This window comes from Enhydra lutris, unplaced genomic scaffold, assembly GCF_002288905.1.
Source record: "Enhydra lutris kenyoni isolate GAN:26980312 unplaced genomic scaffold, ASM228890v2 scaffoldscaffold20, whole genome shotgun sequence".
NCBI lineage: Eukaryota > Metazoa > Chordata > Mammalia > Carnivora > Mustelidae > Enhydra > Enhydra lutris.
Window position 1 is genome coordinate 25912568 of NW_019154104.1, and position 24084 is coordinate 25936651.

At 41.2% G+C, this 24084-nt stretch overlaps 1 protein-coding gene across 4 annotated transcripts; it reads left to right on the top strand.

Annotated features, from left to right (window-relative positions):
- The first annotated feature begins 197 nt into the window (after positions 1-197).
- On the top strand, positions 198-22191 carry LOC111148540 (GSK3B interacting protein). 4 transcript variants are annotated; one of them, XM_022505179.1, is made up of 5 exons: positions 198-249; positions 10669-10729; positions 12065-12217; positions 17149-17407; positions 20493-22191. In XM_022505179.1, the coding sequence occupies exons 4-5, from the start codon at positions 17150-17152 to the stop codon at positions 20646-20648; spliced, it is 414 nt and encodes a 137-aa protein (XP_022360887.1). In that variant the 5' UTR covers positions 198-249; positions 10669-10729; positions 12065-12217; position 17149; the 3' UTR covers positions 20649-22191. The 4 variants fall into 4 exon arrangements, with proteins under 4 accessions (XP_022360887.1, XP_022360886.1, XP_022360889.1 ...); XM_022505178.1 differs by lacking the exon at positions 12065-12217; XM_022505180.1 differs by lacking the exons at positions 198-249; positions 12065-12217 and adding an exon at positions 4239-4258.
- Positions 22192-24084: the final 1893 nt, after the last annotated feature.

Below are 24084 nucleotides of genomic sequence, written 5' to 3' on the forward strand. Positions count from 1 at the left end.
ATCCGCGGGGCGCGCTCCCGGTTCTGGGACGCTCCCGGCGCGTTCGCGACACCCACACTCGCGGCGCGCGGCCGGCGCTGGAGGAAGTGACGCCACACTAGCGCTGAGGAGGCGGGGAGAAGGGCCCTGAAGGGAGCGGTTCCGGCTCCGAGGGGGCGGGACGGCGCGAGGGCGGGAGGCGGGACGGCGCCGCGAGTCGGCTCCTGACGCTTCGGGAGGGAGGAAGAGGAGGACGCTGGGCGCTGGGAGGTGAGCGGTCGCAGGGGAGGCGGCGGGCGGGCGGCTGCCGAGAGGGGCGAGGGCCGGGGGTCCTGCGAGCGGGACGCGGCGCAGCGGGCGGGACCGTGGGGGGCGACGGCGGAAGGGGCCCGGTGCCCGGGTTGACAGGGGTCTGGGGGCGCGCCTGGCCTGGGCAGTCCGGTTACCTGGGACCCCGACCCTGGAAACGGGGCTCGGAACGCCACGGGCCCCGGGCGAGGGGCTGCAGGGTCTCTCGGTCCTTCCTGCCGCCGCGCGCCGGCTCCCCCCAGTCTCCCCCGCCCCGGGTATTGACCGGTGCCCATTGTCAGCAAGTTACTCGTCCCCCGCGTCTTTCAGGTATTGTTTCCAGAGCTTCATCTTCGTCCTGTTTGCCTAGCGGCTTGCAGTTGGCAGAGCGCTTTCTTCGTGCTGGGTGCGCTGCACCGGGCCCCGGGAAACTTGAGTTGTGGAGGCATCTGTGGGCAGGACCGCTTTCCCTGCTCAATGCCCGAGCCTCCGGACCCCGCGGAAACCTGAGCGAAGTACTTGCGCTGCTCTGGGAATCTGCGCCACCGTATTCCTGCCTTTTAGGGGGCAGCTCCTGCAGAGGCCGAGCCGCCCTTTAACTTGGTCAGCCCCGAAAGGCCTGCGCGCTTGTGTTTGGTGTCCTGGAGGCCAATGCCCGGGGTTAGAATCCTGACGAGCCGAGCTGGAGGAGGGGGCGAACCTAAGCAGCGCACCGGTGCAGAAGGTTCAGTTAGGGGTGGGGAGTTAAGACGAGGGTTTCAGGAGATTTTATTGCTTCGAGGGTAACTTCCACCAAGACAGCCCGGAAATGTTGACAGATGGCGAAAGCTCCGGTTCCCCTATTCCACAGCCACTTTCGCATTTGAGAACCGGCGTGCTCTCTGGTGTGTGTAGTTGCTTTGATTGTTGGTCCCCTCGTTCTTCGTGTGTCCTAAGCATTCTCGGGTCACTTCAGTTCCCTTACTCTTGGTTCATTCAGCAGTGTTTGTTAAGGGCCCATTAAATGAAGGTCTTCACAGTTGGTGATGTGGAAAAGGTAGAAAAGAATTCCCGGAGTTTATGTTCTACGGTGAAAGGGCCGTTATTTGATTCAGTAAATATTTATTTGTTGCCTGCTGTGGTGCCAGAGACTGTTCTCGGTGCTGGGGATAGAGCAATGAACTGATTAGGTTCCTGGCCTCACGGAGCTTATATTTTATTGAAGGGAAGAGAAGCAAACAATAATTAAATATATTGTGGACCCTGCGCTGGTAAGTGCTATAGGAAAAAAAAGAAAAGCGATATGAAGATAATGGAGAGGGAAGAGATTGTCACTTGTATACAGAGGGGTGAAGAGAAGGCCTCTCTTATTTAATAAGGTGATATTTTAGCAGAGTCTTGGAGAACACTGGGGAGCAAGGGGTGTTGTTTTCCATGGCAGGGGAAAGCAAGGGCAAGGCCCTGTGGCAAGGGCTTTGCTTGGTGAGTTCAGGGAGCACGGGGGGGGGGGGGGGGGGGGGGGGGGGAAGGAAATAAAGAGAGGGGGGGGCGGTGGGGGCTTGGGTGGGGGTAGGTCCTAAAGGGCCCTATAAGGACTTTGGCCTTTTACTCTGGGTAGGTGAATGGGTTCGAGAAAGAAGGGACACAGTCTAGCCTAAGCCTCTATGGGATTATGTTAACTGCGGTGTGGAGGTGGGAGGACCTAAGGAGAAAAGGTCAGAGCAGTTAGAAATTTTTTTTTTAAAGATTCTTTATTTATTTATTTATTTGACAGAGAGAGAGATCACAAGTAGGCAGAGAGAGAGGAAGGGAAGCAGGCTCCCTGCTGAGCAGATAGCCCGATGTGGGGCTCGATCCCAGGACTCCGGGATCATGACCTGAGCTGAAGGCAGAGGCTTTAACCCACTGAGCCACCCAGGTGCCCCCAGAGCAGTTAGAAATTATTGCCGGAATCCAGGCTCCAAAGGCAGTACCTTAGACTACAGTAGTCGGGGTCAAGACAGTAAGAAGCAGTTAGATTCTAGATATATTTTGAAGATGATAAGTAAGACATATTTATGAATAATAATTATATTTGCCATAAAAGGGGTATAAACAAAGTGATGAAAAGGTGGAATCTCCTTTGGCAGGGCGTTGGAATAGGCCTTGTGAGGTTTGAACCAGACTTTCGACAGATACAGTTGACTTCTTTCTTTCCAGTCCAAATGTTAAGTGATTTCGTTTGGAATAGAGGATTGCATTCAGCCTGTCCATGGAATGCCTGAAATTTCAAATTTCAGGAAAGGGAAATAAAAATCGGAAGTTTTTTTTTAATAAACAATCTCCCTTTGAGTGTTACCGGTGTTGCCTTGCATGTTTTATGCTCTCTAGGAGAAAGAATAATTGTTAAGGCTTAGAACCTAGCATTATTATGCTTTTAGCTCAAATAGGGTATGAACTCACCCTAAATCACAGTGCTATTTTTGTGTTTTAGCAGAGTACCGTCACAAAATGGAACACCTAGTGGTAAGTGAGGAAGGTGAAGAAACATGGTCAACCAAACGCTCAGCTGCCAGCTTTTTAAGAATTCTGTGAAAGGGGGCGCCTGGGTGGCTCAGTGGGTTAAAGCCTCTGCCTTCGGCTCAGGTCATGATCCCAGGGTCCTGGGATCGAGCCCCATATCGGCCTCTCTGCTCCGCAGGGAGCCTGCTTCCTCCTCTCTCTCTGCCTGCCTCTCTGCCTACTTGTGATCTCTGTCTGTCAAGTAAATAAATAAAATCTTAAAAAAAAAAAAAAAAAATTCTGTGAAAGGCTTTGAAGTGACAGGTTAGAGGCTACAGACCAGAGCTATGCACATCCTTCAGAGAAAGCCATGTTAACGTGTGAAACAAAAGTGGATGACATGCTGTTGGCCTTTTGATACTTGCACTTGAGGTAACAGGAATATGATGTTAGGGCTCCCACATTGCATGGTTCTGGAAGCAGTACAGGAGGGCAGCAGCCACAGGACTTTACGTGATGTGAAAAGCACCAGACTCAGTTAAATCGCTTGAGTTTCAAAGTCAGCTCTTCGTTAACCATCTTTTTAATATGTCACAATAAACAGGTATTTCTTGAGCTTAGCACAATGCTAAGCACGTTCCATATGTACTTGTGGTATCCCATTAGGTGATTCTGTGGTTGGCTTCATTTTAGAAAGGAGGAATGTGTGACCAAAGAGACTTAAGTATCTTGCCCCAAGGCCCAGAGTAGGTCACAGAGCTGAGATCTTGGCGGTGTTTGAAACCGTTTGAAACCCTTTAACCACCGCACCTATGGGCTGGCCACTTCTTGTTCTTACTGAGAGGATTTTCCAGACTGTGATATAGGATACAAATAAAAAGTCATCCTGATTAAGATACTGCATTCTAGCCCTCTGCTGACTGTTGGGATGTCATCTGTAAAGTCAGATTCTCATAGTGAAAATTGGAAATCTGTATACTGCTCTTGAAATCATTTTATTTTGCCTCTGTTCTATTTTTTAAGATTCTATGTATTTGAGAGAGAGAGAAAGAGCATGAGTGTGGGGGGAGGGGTGTAGAGGGAGGAGGAGAAGCAGACTCCCCACCAAGCGGAGCCTTGTACAGGGCTCCATCCCAGGACCCGGAGATTGTGACCTAAGCCAAAGGCAGATTCTTAACAGACTGAGTCACCCAGGTGCCCCTGCTTCTATTCTTTTGTCATGCATATATATAAGCGTTGTCTTCAGGAACAAATCTATAGTATTTTTCAGCTCTTTGATGCAGTAAATTTGTGATGAAACACAACAAAGTCTATTAAATCAAGTAGAGAATGAAGAACTCCGTGATAAATACCTTGGTAATCAGTTCATCAATCCTCCAAAACACTAACATAGCACAAAAATCATACCCACAGGTGAAGTAAGAGCTGGTTCCTGAGGTGCCTGGGTGGCTCACTCCGTTAAGCATCTGCCTTTGGCCCGGGTGTTGATCTGCAGTCCTGGGATGGAGTCCTACATGGGGCTCACTGATTGGTGAGGAGTCTGCTTCTCCCTCTCCCTCTGCCTCTTTCCCCTGCTTGTGTTCCCTCTCTCTCTCTCAAGTAAATAAATAAATAAAATCTTTAAAAAAAAAAAAAAAAAAAGAGCTGGTTCCTAAATAATTGATGTATGATGGTACCACAACGTTCTGGAAATGTTCTATGAGGTGATGCAGTCTACCAGAATAACTAATAGCACCCAGAAGATATTCCAGTTTTGTTAAGGTGCTGGCAATGGCATATTCCTCAGAACCTGGTAGGGAGCCAATTTAGAGTCAAAATGGAAAGCAGAGAGGTTTTCTATTTTATATCTCTTTAGATATTGATTTGTCTTATTTTACATCTAATGTACTTATATTAGATATTGTACCCAATCCTCTGTGTAACCTAGAGGATTACATGGAAACAAAAAACTTAAAACCTGGAGGGTTTTTTTAAGCATTCAGTTTTTTTCTTAGAATCTCATTTACAATTTCTGGATTTGAGGGAAGGGTTGTTCACAGAGGTGCAGTATTGCTGCTTATCTATACTTTACAGGCCTTCTCAGATTAATACTGTCTGCATGCTTCTTCACTGTTAGCTCCCTCCGTAATTGATTTGTTATTACTCGGTCATGTATATGTGTCTTTGTCATTGTTGGAAGTAGGGTGCAGAGTAATTTTATGTATAAGTGTATAAATGGAAAAAAATACACCATTTTTATTTGAATTACAAATACTGTATATTTGTAATATATGATAATTCTGATTTTAAGTTTTAATATTTTGATGTAGCCTAGGTGGCTCAGTCAGTTAAGCATCTGTCTTCGGCTTAGGTCATGATCTCAGGGTCCTGGGGTAGAGCCCCGTATCAAATTCCCTACTCGTTGGGGAGCCTGCTTCTCCCTCTCTCTCTGCCTCTCCCACACCCCCAACTCATTCTCTCTTGTTCTTTCTCTCTCTCTCTCAAATAAATAAAGTCTTTTTTTATTTTTTTAAAAATAAATTAGTTTCAAAATACAAAATTTCATAATTTCATAATTACATAATTTCAAAAGAGCTACTGAAAACAGATTAAATGTATGTTAACAGAAAATAAGGATTAAACTATAGCTTTGGCCAATTTCTAAATGTTGCTAATTATAATTAATCAACTTGATTCATCTTTACTTTCAAAACTCTTGTTTGAGAAGCAGATAAATTCAGACCTCTCATTGCACTTGAAACTGAAGCTGCTTTAACTATCTCAATAGCTTGGCTTCTTTAAGAAGAATGTTCTCCTTCTATACCTTGTACTTTCCAGTATTTCACATTTTCTTTTTTTTTTTTTTTAAGATTTTATTTATTTATTGACAGAGATCACAAGTAGGCAGAGAGACAGGCAGAGAGAGAGGAAGGGAAGCAGGCTCCCTGCTGAGCAGAGAGCCAGATGCGGGGCTTGACCCCAGGACCCTGGGATCATGACCTGAGCCAAAGGCAGAGCCACCCAAGCGCCCCCAGAATATCACATTTTCAAAAACTCTTCTTGTCTTATTGCAAACATAGTACATTTTCTTTTACCATAGAAGAGTTAGAATATTTTTTTAAAAAAAAAAGTTAGAATATAAACACTTAAGAGATAGGGAATAAAAGACTTAGTAATCAATATCTTGATAACCAGTTTCATGAATCCTCCAAAAACACTGGCCACAGCCCCTAAATCATACCAAGAGTTGGAGTAAGAGCTATTAATAATTACCTTAGCTTTTTACAAAAAAATCATACTAACTGAAGTGGGAAGAAGTATAAAGACTTAGGTCTAACTCAGTATTAACCTGCTACCCTTCTACTAGCTTCCACCTCTGCTCATTAATGTCATACCCCCAGACCCAATGCCTGGAATTTTAAGCTTTTTGAGTTAATTTCTTAGGGAAGAGCAGTACTTCTTTTACTTTTCACTCAAATATTTTTATCAGAGGCAAGGGAAACCCTAGGAGTATAGAGGCATAACCTGAAGAGGGCATGGCTTAACACCTCCATTTGCTTTAAAATTCTGGCTATTTTGCATCATACTTCAGACTATTGTTACTATAACAGTGATGTGTATTTGGGGGGAATGTCTGAAGTGTTTATCTTAGATTTTGTATGCCCCTTGTTACAAGGCCAAGTATCACAGATTGAGAAGCAGAGAGTTGAAGTTTTTTCTTCGGTTTATTCATTCAGAAAATACTCAGTGAAGGGGCACCTGGCTGGCTCAGTTAGTAGAGCATGTGACTTTTAATCTCAGGGTGGTGAGTTCAAGCCCCACATTGGGTACAGATTATAAATAAATAAACTTAAAAAAATATATGTAGTCAGTGAAGACCTGCCTTATGTGTGACCCTGTGCTGGTAATGTATCAGAGGCCCTGATTTACAATGAAGTATGAAAACCTACAGCAGTACTAATGCAAAGGAAGGAGGATATAGTGATTAACTCTTTCTTGAGATCAGATTAAGAATCCTGAAATAAATGTATCTGAACTGAATTTTGAAGACTAAAAGTCTGAAAGTACAGCTGAACTTTGAACAATGCAGGCACCAACTCACATGCAGTTGAAAATCCAAGTGTAACTTATTTTTTTCAGGTATAACTTTGGACTCCCCAAACCCTTTTAACTAATCGCCTGCTGTTGATTGGAAGCTTTATCATTTACATGAACAGCCAATTAACACATATTTTGTATGTTACGTGCATTGTACACTATATTCTTAACAAAAGAAGATGTTATTAAGAAAATTGTAAGGAAGAGGGTGCCAGGGCGGCACAGTCGGTTAAGCCTTTGACTCTTGGTTTTGGCTCATGTGGTGATCTCAGGGTGATGAGATTGGGCCCTATGTAGGCCTCTCCTCAGGACAGGGTCTACCCAAGACTCTCCCTTTGCCTCTCCTCCCAACCGTGTGCGAACTCTTTCTAAAATAAAAGAATCCTTTTTATAAAAAATTATGAGAAAATACATTTATAGTACAATACTGTATTTATTGAAAAAATTTGCATATAAGTGGAACTATGCTGTTCAAACCCATTTTGTTCAAGGGTCACCTGTAATGTCAAAGTACAATTTTTTTTTAAGTTAGAAACATGGGTCTTATACAAACATAGTAAGCATATGTAAAAAATGTGTTTAACTCTATGGGATGAGTAAGTCGTGAGAACAAAAGGCACACCTAAGGAATATAGTTAGTGATGTTGTAATAGCGATGTTAAAGGACAGATGGTAGCTACACTTGTGAACACGGCATAATGTATGAACTTGTCAAATCACTAAGTTGTACACCTGAAACTAATTTAACATTGTGTGTCAACTATACTCAGAATTTTTAAAAATATGTTTAGCCCATTACTGAAGGAACTAGTAAGGTGGTAAAGCCGATCCAGAGTAATAGGGGAGAGGAGTACCTTGGCTGCCTTGGTCAGTGGAGTATGCAACTCTTGATCTCAGGTTCATGAGTTTAAAAGTAATATGGGAGAGCCCAAAAATCACTGAAAGAAAAACTGATGAAATGAAATAAGATTGCAAAGTTAGCTCAAAACTGGTTACTGGGATGTGCACTCCCGGCAAAAACTGAGGGACAGGGCCCAGATTTACCCTTTCACCTAAAACAATAAGAAAGTGGGCAGAAATACATGGGGAGAAAAAGCTTTTAAGACTTTGAGCATTGGACTGAAGGACACTGATCTCTGAGAGACAAGATACAAATGAGGTAAGCCCGTTGCCTGAGCTTACTCCCTGGAGAAAATTTGCAGGCATGGCACTGGGAGAAGAAACCCAGGTAGAGCATAGTAACCCCCCTGAGTTGAATATATGGAGCTAGAAGTTCAGGAAGCCCAAGTCAGCTAAGACAGAGCATTAGAAATTAGAGAGCTTCACAGAAAGCAAGAGCTGTGGAAATATACAGAAGATCCTCCTACAACCTGCAGCCGAATACTGATCAACACAGGTGTGAGGAAACTACCCAAAAAAATTAGAGGAATTTTCAGAGCTCAAACAGGTATGTTCCTGTTCCTGTCACCAAAAATAGAAAACCCTGATAATTCATAGAACATCAGAATAATCAGAATGGTCTTTGACTCCATAGTGGGTCAAAATTAACCAGAAACTAAATGTAGCTTTGATACTACCTTAAAAAGTCTAAAAGCAAGACCCAAAAAGATCAAGCTGTTTCCAGATAGCTATATCCCAGAAGAATGCTTAGTGATACTTAGAGGAATATTAAAATAGCCAGGACTGTACATGATTAAAAAAAAAAAAAAAAAAAACATTGTCTGGCATCTGACCAAAAATCACCAGGCATACAAAGCAGCAGTATACCTTCACAGTAACAAAAATCTGTAAATTGAAAATCAGCCAGAAGTAACCATGAAATTAGTAGACAAGGACATTAAAACGTCATTTCCCGTGTTGAAAAATCTTGAGAAAAGACTGAGCAAATTAAGTAGAGATGTGGAAAATGTTTTTTAAAAAGAAGAGATGACACTGTAGAAGATAAGATTAGTAATTTTGAAGACATAGCACTGGAAGCTATTCAGAGTGAAACACAAAGAGAAGAGAGACTAAAACATGAAATGACAAGTAGGACAGGGTGCCTGGGTGGCTCAATCATTAAGCATCTGCCTTGGGCTCAGGTCATGATCCCAGGGTCCTGGGATCAAGCCCTGCATTGGGCTCCCTGCTCCATGGGAAGCCTGCTTCTCCCTCTCCTACTCCCCCTGCTTGTGTTCCCTCTCTCACTGTGTCTCTCTGTCAAATAATATAATCTTTAAAAAAAAAAAAAAAAAGGAGTAGGGCAACTTCATTTAGACTAATAATTCATGAAATTTGAGTCCCCAAAGAGAGGAGGGGCATATCAATATTTGAAGAAACAATGGCAAAAAGTTTTCCAAATTTGTTAAAAACGATAAAAACCCAAAGATGTAAGAGACTCCATGAACCCCAAGCAAAAGAAATCAGGAAAACTACATCCAGAGGAACAAAGATAACAATGACATCAGATTTCTCATGGGAAATAAAGTAAGCAAAATAATATCAGAGAGACAACTTTAAAATCTTGAAGGGGGAGGGGGGAACTGTCAACCCAGGGCTCTATACCCAGCAAAAATATCTTTCAGAACTGAAGGTGAAAGGAAGACTTCTTTAGATATTCACAGGCTGAAAGGATTCATTAACAGCAGACCTGTACTGTAGGAAATGTTAAAGGAAATACATCAGGCAGAGGAATATGATACCAATCATATATGCAAATGTAAATAAACACAAAGGAACACAGGCACCAGAAATAGTAATTATGTGGTTAAATATAAAGTACTTTTTTTAAAAATATTTCTTTTTTAAAGATTTTATTTTTCAGAGAGAGCAAACACAAGTAGGGGGTTAGGGTTAGCGCAGCAGGCAGAGAGAGAGGCAGGCTCCCTGCTGAGGAAGGAACCCAATGCTGTACTCAATCTCAGGACCCTGGGGTCATAACCTGAATAGAAGGCAGTCGTTTAACCAACTGAGCCACCAGGCATCCCCAAATACTTCTTTCTTACTACCTAAATTACTGAAAGATTGTTTAAAACAAAAGTTGTTATGAAGTTTCTAACATGTAGAAGTAAAATATGACAAAAGTAGCAAAAAGGCTATGTAGTACACTCTTGTAAGGTTCTTATGCTGTACATAAGGGCTATAATACCAATTAAGGTTGAAGGTAGACTGTGATAAAGACGTATAGTATGAACTAAAGTAACCAATAAAAACATGCAACAAAAAGTTCATAAGCCACCAAAGGGTGTAAAATAGAACTCTAAGAAGTGGTCAGTCCAAAAGTAGGCAGAAAAATAAGGAAAAGGGAAGAGAATACAGATGGCACAAGTAGAAAACAGCAAAATAGATAGTAAGCACATCAATAATTATAGTAGTCATACTAAATATAAGTGGTCTAAACACGACAATTAAAAGGTAGAGATTGCCAGATTGGATAAAAAAGCAGGACCAAATTATATGCTGCCTAAAGGAAACCCACTTTAGATATGAAGATTGTTGCTGTTACCATTTACAAAGAGGTTGAAAGAGGCTATTCTTCTCCTCTGGGTTAGCAGCACACTTCAGACTGGGCCATCTGTATCATTCCTCTCCTAACATTGTCCTTGCATTCGACTAGTTAGGCTAGTCTCCTTAGAATTCCTGCCACACCACATGCAGACTCTTCCTTAAAATGCTTTGTTGCCTATGGAGAATTCTTCACAACTCTCGAGTCCTTTCTGCTTTATCCATAACTTCACCTGTGCTCATTCAAAACCAGTTTTGACTGACCTGTTCCATGAGTCAAAGTGAAGCCCCATCATAATTGACAATTATGTCATAGATCACAGAACGTCAGAGCTCTAGTGAACAGTAAAGAATTTACTGTCTATTCCCCTTATTTTATAGGTGAGAAAACCAGGAGTCCAGTGAGGTTACATGGCCAGCCCAGGTTCATACAAGTTCAGTGGTAAGTTTGTAGTAGGACCAAGACATACCATTGCTTTCTCTAATTACCTGCCACTCACAATTAAGTACATTTCTTAGATTATAATTAGGATGCATGTTCATAATGTTAATATTTACATACGTATTTCTTGTGCTTGTCTTATTTCCCAAATTAAGCTATAATACCGGTAGACATCTTTTTTTTTTTTTTTTTTTAAGATTTCTTTATTTCAGAGAGAGTGCAAGGGAGAGGGAGAGAGCAACTTAAGCATACTCGCCATTTGAGTGCAGAAACCAATGCACGGCTCAATCCCAGGACCCTGAGATCATGACCAGAGCCGAAATCAAGAGTCAGACATTCAATGAACTGAGTCACCCAGGTGCCCCACCAGTAGACATCTTTATTTAGTATTCTAATGCTTAGAGAAATGCTGGATATATAGGTGCACAGTGGGATATATTTGATAATTATGATATATGATAATAAACTTAGAGTCTAAATTGACAAGATCACAAAACATAAGAAGTAATTCATTACTTTCTACCATTTAAAACAAGATGGTTAATTCCCCTCCATAGAGTATCTAAGATTCAAAATATTTTTTCTAGGGGTGGCTGGATGGCTCAGTTGGTTGTGCTTCTGCCTTTGGCGTAGGTCATGATCTTGGGATCCTGGAATCGAGAACCACATCAGGCTCCCTGCTCAACGGGGAGCCTGCTTCTCCCTCTGCCCCTCCCCACCTCTGTCCTCTCCTCTCCTTCTCCCTGTCTCAAGTAAATGAAATCTTTCAAAAGAAATTTTTATTCTAACATGTATTTCCAAATCTTGCTACTCCTATATAAAATAAGTTTAATTTAGTATCTTTATATCTACTGGATTTTTTTCAATTGTAATAAAAACTCAGTTCCTTATCGTAGTATCCACAAGTATCCACAAACATGTATACCCATGCTGTCTGATACAGGAGCCATTACCTATTTAAACTTAGATGAATGAAAAATTAAATGAAATTTGAATTTCAGTTCCTCAGTCACTCTAACCAGGAGCTGGTAGCTACTGTCTTGGATAGCATTGATAAAGAATGTTTCCATCAGGGCGCCTGGGTGGCTCAGTGGGTTAAAGCCTCTGCCTTCGGCTCAGGTCATGATCCCAGGGTCCTGGGATCGAGCCCCGTGTCGGGCTCTCCGCTCCGCGGGGAGCCTGCTTCCTCCCCTCTCTCTGCCTGCCTCTCTGCCTACTTGTGATCTCTCTGTGTCAAATAAATAAAATCTTTTAAAAAAAAGAATGTTTCCATCATTGCACAAAGTTCTGTTGGTCTAGAATTTGTTACATAATGATAAATTGTTTTTCCTGCAGAAAGGGAAACCAAGGATTTTTACCAGATTCATACTGTTGAGAGAGCCATCTGGTAACCAGATATTGATGTGTCAAGAGTAATTCTAATAGTGTCCCTTCACCGAGATGGGCGCCCTTTTCCTCAGCCTCTCTGGTCCAGGCCTCCACAGTCAGGTATACAAGATAATGCATTGAGAAATAAAATAAGTTTATAGTTCATATTTTATCTTCTGTTTAAATTCATATTTATGTGTTTTTAATATTTTAATTGTAGATTATGTATGTGAATAAATATATCATGAGGTACCTGCTCACAGTATCTTTAGTTACTGGGATGCATTATCAGAAATGTAGAAACGATTTCTTTAGTGTCCCATTGATAAAGCCACTCCTTTGCTCTGTGGTCTACTGCTGTGGCTCCAGCACTGTCCCCACTGGCTGCCTTCATGTTTGGTGGTGCCTTCATGGCTCTGTGTTCAATCTCCTCAAGAGAGGATCTCAGTGGACAGGCCAGTTACTTTAGGACCTTGGACAGGTGTATCCTGGATTGTCCAGGTCGGCCCAATGCAAGCACAAGGGTCCTTGTAAAAGGGGGAGTCTGTGTCAAGAGTCAGAAAAAAAAAAAAAAAGTGTTCCACAGAACCAGAGAGTGTAGTGATGTGCTTCAAAAGTGGGGAGGTAAGGGACCATGAGCCAAGGATTGAATTACAGTTACAGTTGGCTTCTAGAAGCTAGCAAAGGCAAAGAAACAGATTCTCCTCTGAAGGCTCCAGAAGTAATGCAGCCTGCTCCTGCCTGGATTCTCAATTTTTTTTTTTTTACCTCCAGAATGATAAGGAAATGAATTTGTGTTGTTTTAAGCCACGGGGCTTGTGGTCATTTGTTACAGCAGCAGCAGGAAACTACGAGACACGTACTAACTGATACGTTCTGCAGCACTTTGGTTAAGCACATTCAGCAGGACAGGCACAAAAATGTCAGAGCTCCATTTTTCAAATCGCTTTTATAAAGCTGTTGAAGAGCTAGATCAGTCGCTAATTTTCATTTGGGGTAGAGGCTTCTGAATCCATTAGGATGCTTTCAGTTGCCAGTAAAAGAATGGGGATTTGTTGGATTCAGTAACTGAAAAATGTGAAAGTTAGGCAGCCATCGGGAGTCTGGCTCCGTTTCCCTGTGAATCTCTTGGCTCTGTTCTTTCCCACCATCAGCATCATCCTTGGACTAGTTTCCCCATCTCAGGATGGCTTCCAGGAACAACTGGGGCTGTGTGCTCAAACTTCTGTGGCCTGGGGTGACTGGGAAGAATTCATGTGTTGAGGACGACAGTCTTTAGCCAGGACTGGGGTCGATCTCACTCATGTCACTCCGTTACTTTACTTAGTAAGTAAAGCAACGGAGTGGCTTTATCAATGGGACACTAAAGAAATCGTTTCTACATTTCTGATAATGCATCCCAGTAACTAAAGATACTGTGAGCAGGTACCTCATGATATATTTATTCACATACATAGTCTACAAGTAAAATACTAAAAACACATAAATATGAATTTAAACAGAAGATAAAATGCGAACTATAAACTTAAGTTTATGACTCCCCTAAGAAAATCTGGGTGCTATTAGGAAAGCAGAAGGGTATTGATAATAATCAAGAGCCTGTTGTAATGGATAAAAGATAAATTATAAGATCTTGAAGTAATACCAGTGTAAAATACTATTAATTTGCGTAGTGCTCTAATACTGAAATACGTCCTTTTCCTGTGTATGTATCATTGCCAGAAGCTCTGAATGTCTTTTTTTAATGTATCATATAAAGACTTTGTTTGTTTTTTGTTTTTTTTGAGAAAGAGCAAGTGAGCAGGGCATGGGTGGCCACAGGGGACAGGGGGAGGAGAATCCCAAACAGCCTCCATGCCCCGCACGGAGCCCGATATAGGGCTGGATCTCACGACCCTGAGGTCAGGACCTGAGCCAGAATCAAGAGACAGACGCTCAACTGATTGTACCACCCAGGTGCCCCAAGACATTTTAGAAAAAATCTAAAAGTTTGCAGTTAGGAAAGTTGTCTCTTTTTTGCCCATTGGTGCTAATTATTACATAGCAACAGCTTGATGACCTACTTTCCTGACCTGTGAGGGTTTCTTCCATTCTGATGTCAGATTCCTCATCTTTCTCCATCATTAAGGTCCTAATTGCAGTGAATTAGACTCTTGCCTTAAAAGCTTGTCAACAAGCTTTCTCATATAAACATTTTTTATGTAATGATTATTATTTCTGAAATCCATAATTGAGGTACTTGATCACTTAAGGAAAACAAAGATGTTCACTATTCATGCTGTTAAGAGACTTAAAACGGACAGTTCCATTTCAAAATCTTCAAAACTGACTCTGAAAAAATAAAAATGGGCTCTTTTCTTATACATAAAATCATGTATAATATTAAGGTACATAATGATTTTTAGGGTAAGGTAGAAATTTTTAGAAAAACAGGTGTTTTCACTTTCATATATGTAAGTCAGTATTAGGTTCCAGTTATCTGACAGATTGCTTCAGCCATAATTGATAAATTTGTAATCAACTTGCCAGTAGTGAGTGACTCATTCTGTTAAGTACCATGGAAGACAAGGTAAAGGAGCCTTAAAACATATCCTTAGTTGGGGACGCCTGGGTGGCTCAGTTGGTTAAGCAGCTGCCTTCGGCTCAGGTCATGATCCCAGCGTCCTGGGATCGACTCCCACATCGGGCTCCTTGCTCATCAGGGAGCCTGCTTCTCCCTCTGCCTCTGCCTGCCATTCTGTCTGCCTGTGCTTGCTCTCTCTCCCTCTCTCTCTCTGACAAATAAATAAATAAAATCTTTAAAAAAAACAAACAAACATATCCTTAGTTGGAATAGGATTGGAGGGATGTATTACTAGTACATTTGCTATGCAGTTTTTTGTTTTGTTTTGTTTTGTTTTATTTGACAGATCACAAGTAGGCAGGGAGGCAGGCAGAGAGAGACAGGAGGATGAGGCTGGCTCCCTGCTGAGCAGAGAGCCCGATGTGGGACTCGATCCCAGGACCCTGAGATCATGACCTGAGCCGAAGGCAGAGGCTTTAACCACTGAGCCACCCAGGCGCCCCTGCTATGCAGTTTTTTTAAATGGCTTGACATAGTTTATCATGAACTGCCTTGAGCAAATAGTTTGCCTTTAATAATGGCAAATGATGTGCAGCTACAGGAACTCTAACTCCTTAAGATTTTTGTGAATAATTCTAGAGCAGCGTCTACACAGTAGAATTCTCTAAACTCTAAAAATATGCAGCAAAATCTCCCAGAGATTTTGATTCACTTTCTCAGGTGGGGTCAGTGGCCAAGGTAAAAATCACTAATGTAGAGGATTTTTAATTTTACAAATAGAGCACAAGTAGGTAACTGTAGAAAAAGAGATGGAATTTTTAAGATAATAGAGAAATTATATAAATGCTCATACCAAGTTGAAGAGTCCTACTACATTCAGGACAACGGATGCTTAATCCAGTTCAAAGAAATGAAATCTTAACTTTGAAAGCCTGCAGCTAAAAAGAAACCATACTTTCTTCTGAAAAAGCCTCCATTCCAGTGCAATTTGACATTCATTATCTTTTCTCATTCATACATTTTGAATTTTAACAGTATTCACTGCTACCCCAGTTACAGAAGAGAAGCTAGAACTCCATAGCAACCTGGCAGGAATGTTGGATTGAGTTAGCCTGAGAAATAATGTTTTTCAAATTATAATATTTGGATCAGTTCAGAGAAGTGGTAAAAACATGAGTTAGTCATTCAATAAATGGTGTTAGACCATCCATTTCAAAATTAAAGCTACACAAACTAAATTCCAGGTGGATCAGAAAGTTAACTATACAGGGAATAAGAACTCAGAAGATAAGAGGTTTTTAAAATATACTCAATCATGAGGTGCCTGGGTGGCTCAGTGGGTTAAAGCCTCTGCCTTCAGCTCAGGTCATGATCCCAGAGTCCTGGGATCAAGCCCCACATCGGGCTCTCTGCTTCGCGGGGAGCCTGCTTCCTCCTCTCTCTGCCTGCCTCTCTGCCTACTTGTGATCTCTGTCTGTCAAATAAAAAAATAAAAATCTTTTTAATAAATAAATTAAATTAAAATAAAATGTAATCAATCATAGAGTGGGGTAGGCCTTCGTAAGCAAAACCCCAAATCCAGAAGTCATAAAAGGAGCTACTGAGAAATCATATACTATAGGTAAAGGTTTGAATTCTGATTTAATGATCTGAGTTCAATTCTGCTTCTGTTTTTTACAGCTCTATGATCTTGGAACTTAAGAATACCCTATAAATATCAAAAAGATGTTTAATCAAAGAAATGCATGTTCAAACAGTGAGGCATCATTCTTTACCTCTCAAATTGGCAAATATTAACAAGGATTGTAAAGAGGGTAATGAAAAAGTGTAGTCGCTCATATTTCTATTCATGGAGGATAAATCAGTACAGCCTTTTTTTGAAGGTGAATCAGCAGTATCTGTTGAAAGTTAAAATGAGCATACACTTTGACTCAGCAATTCCAATTTTAAATATTTATCCTAGAAAAAACAATTACACATTAAAAAGAAGTATGAGGATGTCTGGGTGGCTCCATCAGTTAAGCATCTGCTTTCAGCTCAGTCATGATCCTAGGGTCCTAGGATCGAGTCCCCGCGTCGGGCTCTCTGCTCAGTGGGGAGTCTCCTTCTCTCTCTCCCTCTCCCTCTGCCTGAAGCTCCCCCTGCTTGTGCTCTCAAATCAATTTGTGTGTCAAATCAATAAAATCTTTTTTAAAAAATGAAGTGTGTACTAAGATTTTTACTGAGGCATTGTTAATAATAGCTGAAAACTAATATTCTGAATTAGTATCACTGTGGGAATTAACCTTTGGGGGAGGAGTGGAAAATACAGACATTTTTTGAAAATCTGTACACATCTGTGAAAAACAATTGCAGTGGTTTTAGACGATATTTTTTGTAAAAGTTGCTAGCGAGTTAATGTTTTCTATTAAGGCATAGCTCCTTTTAATCACTAATATTTGGAATGTCTCTTTATAAGCATGTTTTATATCTGTCCACTCCTTTACAGAATGGAAACAGACTGTAATCCCATGGAGCTGAGCAGTGTGTCCGGGTTTGAAGAAGATGCAGATCTTAATGGTTTTGAAGAAACTGATATGAAAGACATGAAGCTAGAAGCCGAAGCAGTTGTGAATGACGTCCTCTTTGCTGTTAACAACATGTTTGTCTCTAAAAACCTGCGCTGTGCCGATGATGTGGCCTATATCAATGTGGAAACAAGAGAGAGGAACAGATACTGCCTGGAGCTCACCGAAGCAGGGCTAAGGGTAAGTTGCTTTTCTTTTTAGAAGGAAAAAAAATTGTTTTATTGCTCTCTCTACCACTTTAGGGGGCGGGGGACAGGAAGCATGTTGACTGAGAGCGCAGTTAACTGAGAACGCAACACTCAGCAGCTCCAAAATTTTTTTTAAGATTTATTTATTTTTAGAGAGAAAGACCGGGGGTGGGGGGTGCACAGAGCCTGACGAAGGGCTCAGTCTCAAAACCCTGCGATCACGACCTGAGCCAAAACCAAGAGGCAGACACTCATCTGACTGCGCCATCCAGTTACCCCAGCTCCAAGATTTTCATAAGGAGAACTTTTTTCCCTAGGAATTCTTATTAATTCTAACATCTTTTGGTCAACATAGGGAAATTCTATCTTTTGAAAAAGAAAAAATTTGGTTGGCAGTGTTACTTTGTTTTGATCATCACCCCCCAAATGAATTTCTTGTCTATAGCTAAGTATGTCTCCTAAAATGAGGTATTCTGTGTGCTGGGTGAGTTTTGCAATCATTGTGTTGAGAGGATCTTTTCCCACCTTTATAAAATGTGTCTCCTACTAAAACAGCACCCCAGACTGCACTGTTCTCTAGCTGTTGGTCAGAACAAAGTCACAGCAGAATTCTCCGCCTCCACATTTGCAAGAGTGTCTTTTCCTACCTGTGAGCTTTTCTAGGCAGATTCGCGTCTCTGTCTCCTTTGAACCAGAATCCTCACTTGGGAATAGTAGAAAGCCCTACCCAAGAGCCGCTTAACATTTAAAACAACAAAACTCACTGAGGCGCCTGGGTGGCGCCTCAGTGGAACGTGCGACTCCTAATCTCAGCGTTGTAGGCTTGAGCCCCACTTTGGGTGTAGTGATTGCTTGAAAATAAAATCTTTAGGATGCCTGGGTGGCTCAGTCGGTTAAGCCGCTGCCTTCAGCTCAGGTCATAATCCCAAGGGCCCTGGGATCAAGTCCCATGTCAGGCTCCTTGCTCAGCGGGGAGCCTGCTTCACTCTCTGCCTCTGCCTGCCTCTCTGCCTGCTTGTGCTCTCTCACTCGCTCACTCTCTCACACACACAAAATGTTAGAAGAAAATAAAATCTGTAAAAAATATTAAATAAGACAAGACTCGCTGTTAGGAAAATTTTTTATCTCAACAAAGGAATAGATGTTAGAAATCCCTAAACTTAGTTTGACTTTAATACTTACCAGTCTTGATCGAAGGTCTCTGACGTTTCTGTTTTCTATACCTAAGAGTAGGCCCACGAAGTTGTGCCATATCATAAGGTAAGGGGCAAGGCCTAAGCAAGTAAGAATGTCATACAATATTAAACAATACACAGACATCTTTTTATTTCACTAGATTCACTTTGCTTAAAATTACACAAACCGGGTGTCCAGTGTATTCATTGACAGGCAGTCACCGCCACTGAAGTAGCTTGCAAGGCGGAGGCGAGCCCCTTCAGTATTTCCAGTCCCCTCGTAACTGCCACGTCCGTCCGTAGTCCTTAGCTTTGGAAGTAGTACTTGGATGAACTAATCTTTGTGCTCTCCTTCCTAAATCCCTAAACTCGTGCCAAAAGCATGTATTCTGTAGAAGTAGATCTTAAACAGAAATAGGCAAATCAAAAGTAGAGATAAATGACCCTGCATATATTAATTCAGTCTTGCATTGGTTAATTCTGAGATGACTGTGGGAAGGAAGGGTTCCGATCAGAGTCAGAAGCCTAACATGGGAATTTGAGTGATCTTGGGTAAGTCATTCAAACTCTGAGTCCCTGCTTCTTTATCTATAGCCTAAAGATTGGGGCGGGGGCCGGGGGAGAAGAAAACTGAAAAGGATTTGGGGAAAGCTTATATGAATAGTTTGCAGAAACATCTAGATCCCTTAAGAACCTGGCATGTAGGTATCCAGTATTTGTTTTTGCAGTCTTATTCAGTTAACTTTTAATTGAACAACTATCCTGGGTCAGGAATTGGAAATCAAACCATGATCCCTGTCCAGTAGGAGACTGCAGACTAGCGGGGAAAAGAGGGTCAGATAGAATTGGAATGCACAAAGAAAGTGTGGCGACACAGCGTGATTCTGAAGAGGAATGACTCATGGTCCTGATTCGTCTACCTCTGCTTGTCATTTAAAACAAAACAACAGGGGCACCTGGGTGGCTCAGTGGGATAAGCCTCTGCCTTCAGCTCAGGTCATGATCTCGGGGTCCTGGGATCGAGCCCCGCATTGGGCTCTCTGCTCAGCAGGGACCCTGCTTCCCCCTCTCTCTCTCTGCCTGCCTCTCTGCCTACTTGTGATCTCTGTGGTCTGTGAAATAAATGAATGAATGAATGAATATATAAGAAAATAAAACAACACCATTTCTAACAAACTTGCATCTTCTTGGATAGGTGGCTTGGTTGGATGTCATTAAAAAATGAGAGTTTACATAGGGAATGCACTAGTTTTAGTCAAATCAACAAAAAACTAAACTGATTTTGCCCTAATGCTGTGCAGGTGAACCAGGAGAGATCTTGGGGACAAAAGCTTTCACTGTGTATAAAGAAAACACACACACAGAGAGAGAATGCATGCCCTTTACTCTCAAGAGTTGAGCATTTCTTCTCTTGTCAGATAAGTGATTTGTTAGTAATGTTAAATTAGTAATGTAACTAATTGTAAAGCAGGATTGAAACTAAACTTTTTAGAACTTTTTATGAAAGAGTTTAAATAATGAAAAAAATATGGACTGATAATATATTATCTGTTCTGGTGCCTTGTTACAATTGATCCTCAGTAGGTATGGGATTAAACAGAAGCGTGTTTCAGTCTATGAAAAAGAAATACTGGTTCTTTGTGGCTTTTTACATTCCTTCTGACATTCCTTTTTGGTAAGGAGCAGGTAAACTGAACTTTTTACATTTTGAGGAAAAAATGATAAAGAAGGCATTTTGCTGGTGATGTTCCTGTATGTTTCCGATTGCTTGGAAGTGTGCATAGTTTAACTGTTGATTGAGAAACCGTGTCATTAAGGAATGGCTCCAGTAAACCAGTGGTTTTTGCTTTCTGTACCAAGTTAAAGCTAGTTGCTGGATTCACTGTTGCATTTATCTTGTAGGTGGTGGGTTATGCTTTTGACCAAGTGGATGGTCACTTACGCACTCCTTACCATGAAACCGTCTACTCGCTGCTGGATACGCTCAGCCCTGCCTACCGGGAAGCATTTGGAAACGCACTCCTTCAAAGACTGGAAGCTTTGAAGAGGGATGGATAGTCGTGACTACGCTTCTTCCTTCTAGAGGGGGCTGCTGCTGGTACAAAATGTTGACATAAAGCTTGAAATACTTGCATATGGTCATAGTAGAAAATGCAGCTTTGGTTTTATGTCCATTTCTTGCTTCAAGTTTAGGCTTCTGACTCAGAACATTACTGATGATTGAGTTGTCTGCATTTCAAAAACCTAATCAGTATTTCATTCTGCTATTACAGGACTTTGAGGCTGCCAGCACTCTCTCTTACATAGGAAATTCTAGATTTGCACAGTAATATACAGGAATTAAAATGACCTAACTTCAAACTTGGATTCAGCTTGCTAAATCAGGGGTTTACTACTAGCTTGGACTGACTTTGTAGTAATTATTTTGCTACTAGCCTTATTGGAAACAAATTATCGACTAGTTTCCCCTGCACAAATTTTGAAATTCACTGCTACACTTAATCTATTTATATTACTAATATGGACTGATAAAGATGAATTAATTCTATATATTACTTAGCTAGTATTAAATGGAAAACAGGTACTGAAATAATAGTTCTGTATTCCTCGTTTGTAACAGCCAGCCAACTAAGAGGACAGACCGTTAGCAAATGAATGTAATAATTACTTGTTTCCAAGATATTTAAGCACATAAGCAAATACAGAAACAGGCTCCACTTTTCCTAACGAAAAGCATCTTCAGTGTGTGTGTGTGATTTAAGAGGAAGACGATTCTGATTTCCTAGAAAACAATATTTTGGCCTGTGTTGATTCTTATTATGAATGTTTGTTTACATAATGTACAGTCTATATTCAGAAAGTATTTTTGCTTCAATGTTTCCTTTCTATAATGTGCTTTGGTATTCCCATAGCGACCCTCCTTCCCCAACAGATGCACAGTGTTCTGTCTCGATGCTAACTCTGCAATGTAATATGCATGCGTTGTATGGGTTTGAAACCAAAGGATGAATGAAGCATTCAGAGACTTAATATTTGAAAAAGGGAGACTCTGTTTTTATATTTTATTACAGGTACTAATATTTATAAAAATGAATTGTACCATGCTGCTACATGTTTTCAAGTACATATTGAATACTGAAGATTGGGGAGTCGATTTTTTAGTAGTAATCTAAAGAAGCAGCTGTAGAAATGTTGAAGTAAAATTCAGCATCGAGACACACCTTCATAATTTGTCATTTGCAGACTTTTTTTTAATCATTATTAAGTAATAGGTACTTCTAGGCTCTGAAGACCATGTAGACCAGATTGAGGTTGGGTTTGGGTCAATATTTGCTGTCGGAGTTCATCGGGATGCTTTAACTATGTTCAGTAAATGCATGTCCATTCACAGCTTTATTTTCAGATGCTAACTGTTTGGGCAGTGAAGTCAACCTGCAGGTCAGATTTTCTCACGCTTAATCTCAGGCGAAATAAATGTAAAGGATATTTGTAAAGTTTGAATAAAATTCTGTTGACTCATTTCGAGTTAAGTATGAAGAAAAGTGATTGTATGTTCAAAAATTGACATTGTTCATTTTGTGATAAATGATTGGTTCCAGGAGTTTCCACGTCCGTTTTTTTAATTCCATGCGGTTACATTTTGCTGTGAAGTGATCTGCTCTTTCTACCATTACGAAAGAGGAGCCGGGAGAGAAGACATTGATAAAACTATACAGATACTAAAACTTCCATTTCATCTACCTTGTTTAAAGAATTTAATCAGATAAATTAAGCCTTGGTTTCAGCTCCAGAAGAAAAGGGGAAAAAAGGAAAAGCCTCTAAACAAGTAACTCTTACAAATCAGTAAGAAAACAAGAACAATGGGCATATAATACGAGCAAACAACTCAAAAAAATATATGGATGTCCAGTAAGCACTTCAGAGATACACCGCCTGACCAGTAATTCACGAAAGGAAAATAAGAGCTTGGCTCTGTGTTTCACCTAATAATTTAATAATCTCCCTTATTTAAATATAATGGTAATAGTAGGGATTTAGTGAGGGGCACTCTTACATTCTTGTCAGAAAATATATCTATGAAACCTTTCTGGAAAGCATTAGTAATAGAACCTTTACAAAACTTACAACCTCTGTACCAGTAATGTCCTAGCAAACTAGCATAGGGAAGTGATTCAGCAGAAGGCATACTACAAGGATGTTCATTTTCTCTAATGAAAAATTGGAAAGGCTCTAAAAAGTAATGGTTATGCCACATGCTCTTGATGGAAAAATATGCAGCCGTTAAAAATCATGGGAAAGATACCAACAGGAAAGAATTCCACTACATGATAAAAAAAAAATGGTATAAAACTATGATCTATCTTTGGGAAATCTACAGTGTTCTACCGTGTTAATAGTAGCTATCACTAGGTGGTAAGTCATTTTCATCTCCTTCATACTTCGTCAGTTTCTGCGTTAGCATCTGTGCACTAGATAGAGGGGAAATAAGATAGATCCAGGGTTTCAGCCAGCTAGAGAACCTTTCTCTAGCAAAAGCATGAAGCTAGGCTAAGTTGCATTTGCTCCCAGGATCCTTGAAGAGGCAGTAGGATTATGAAGACAGAAGACTGCCCGCCTCTTTTCCCATGATGACTCTCTCCCCACCTTTCCTCTAGGTCATCAATGGCAAATCAGCCCCCAGTGGTTTCCTGATCCTTAGCTTCCTCTACCACACACGGCGCAGTTCTGTTCAGTGACCAAAACACAGAATGCGTAGAGGGAGCAGGGTAGAAACACAGATCCTGACAGAAGCTGTGTCGACTTCGGAGCTCTGCCACCAGCCCCGTTTTGTGGATGACCTAGCTGAGATTTGGACAGACAGACGGACTGGCTTAGGAGCCCACTTGTGAACACTGGAGTTGGGTCAGAACCCAGTCTTCTGTCTCCACCAACTATCCCCATCCAGTGTGTGTTGATAAAAGCATTGCCTGAACTCTGTGGTTACAGGTGCATATCATTTTATTGTGCTTGACAGATAATGCAGGATTTTTGGTCACATAGGTATTTTTTAGGGTGGTCAGTGATCTTGGATGTTACTGTAGTTTGGGGGGGTGCCACAAACCATACCCATATAGGCTGGTGAACTTAATTGTAAGTTGTGTCCTGACTGTTCCACTGACCAGCCATTCCCCTCCCCCTCTCCCCTTCTCCTTGCACTTCCGTATTCCCTGAAACAGTATTGAAATTAGGCCAGTTAGTAACTCTACAGCGGCCTGTTAAGTATTCGAGAGAAAGGAAGTATCGCCCATCTCTCAATTTATATCAAAAGCTAAAAATGATTAAGTTCAGTGAAGGAAACGTGGAAGGCCAAGATAGGCCAGAAGCTAGGCCTCTTGCACCCTTTAGCTGAGATGTGACTGCAAAGGAAAAGCTACTGCAGCGAATGCATGAAGGATAAAGCAAACCAGCCTTACTGCTAGTGGGGAGGAAGTTTGAGTGTAGTAGAGGGAGGATC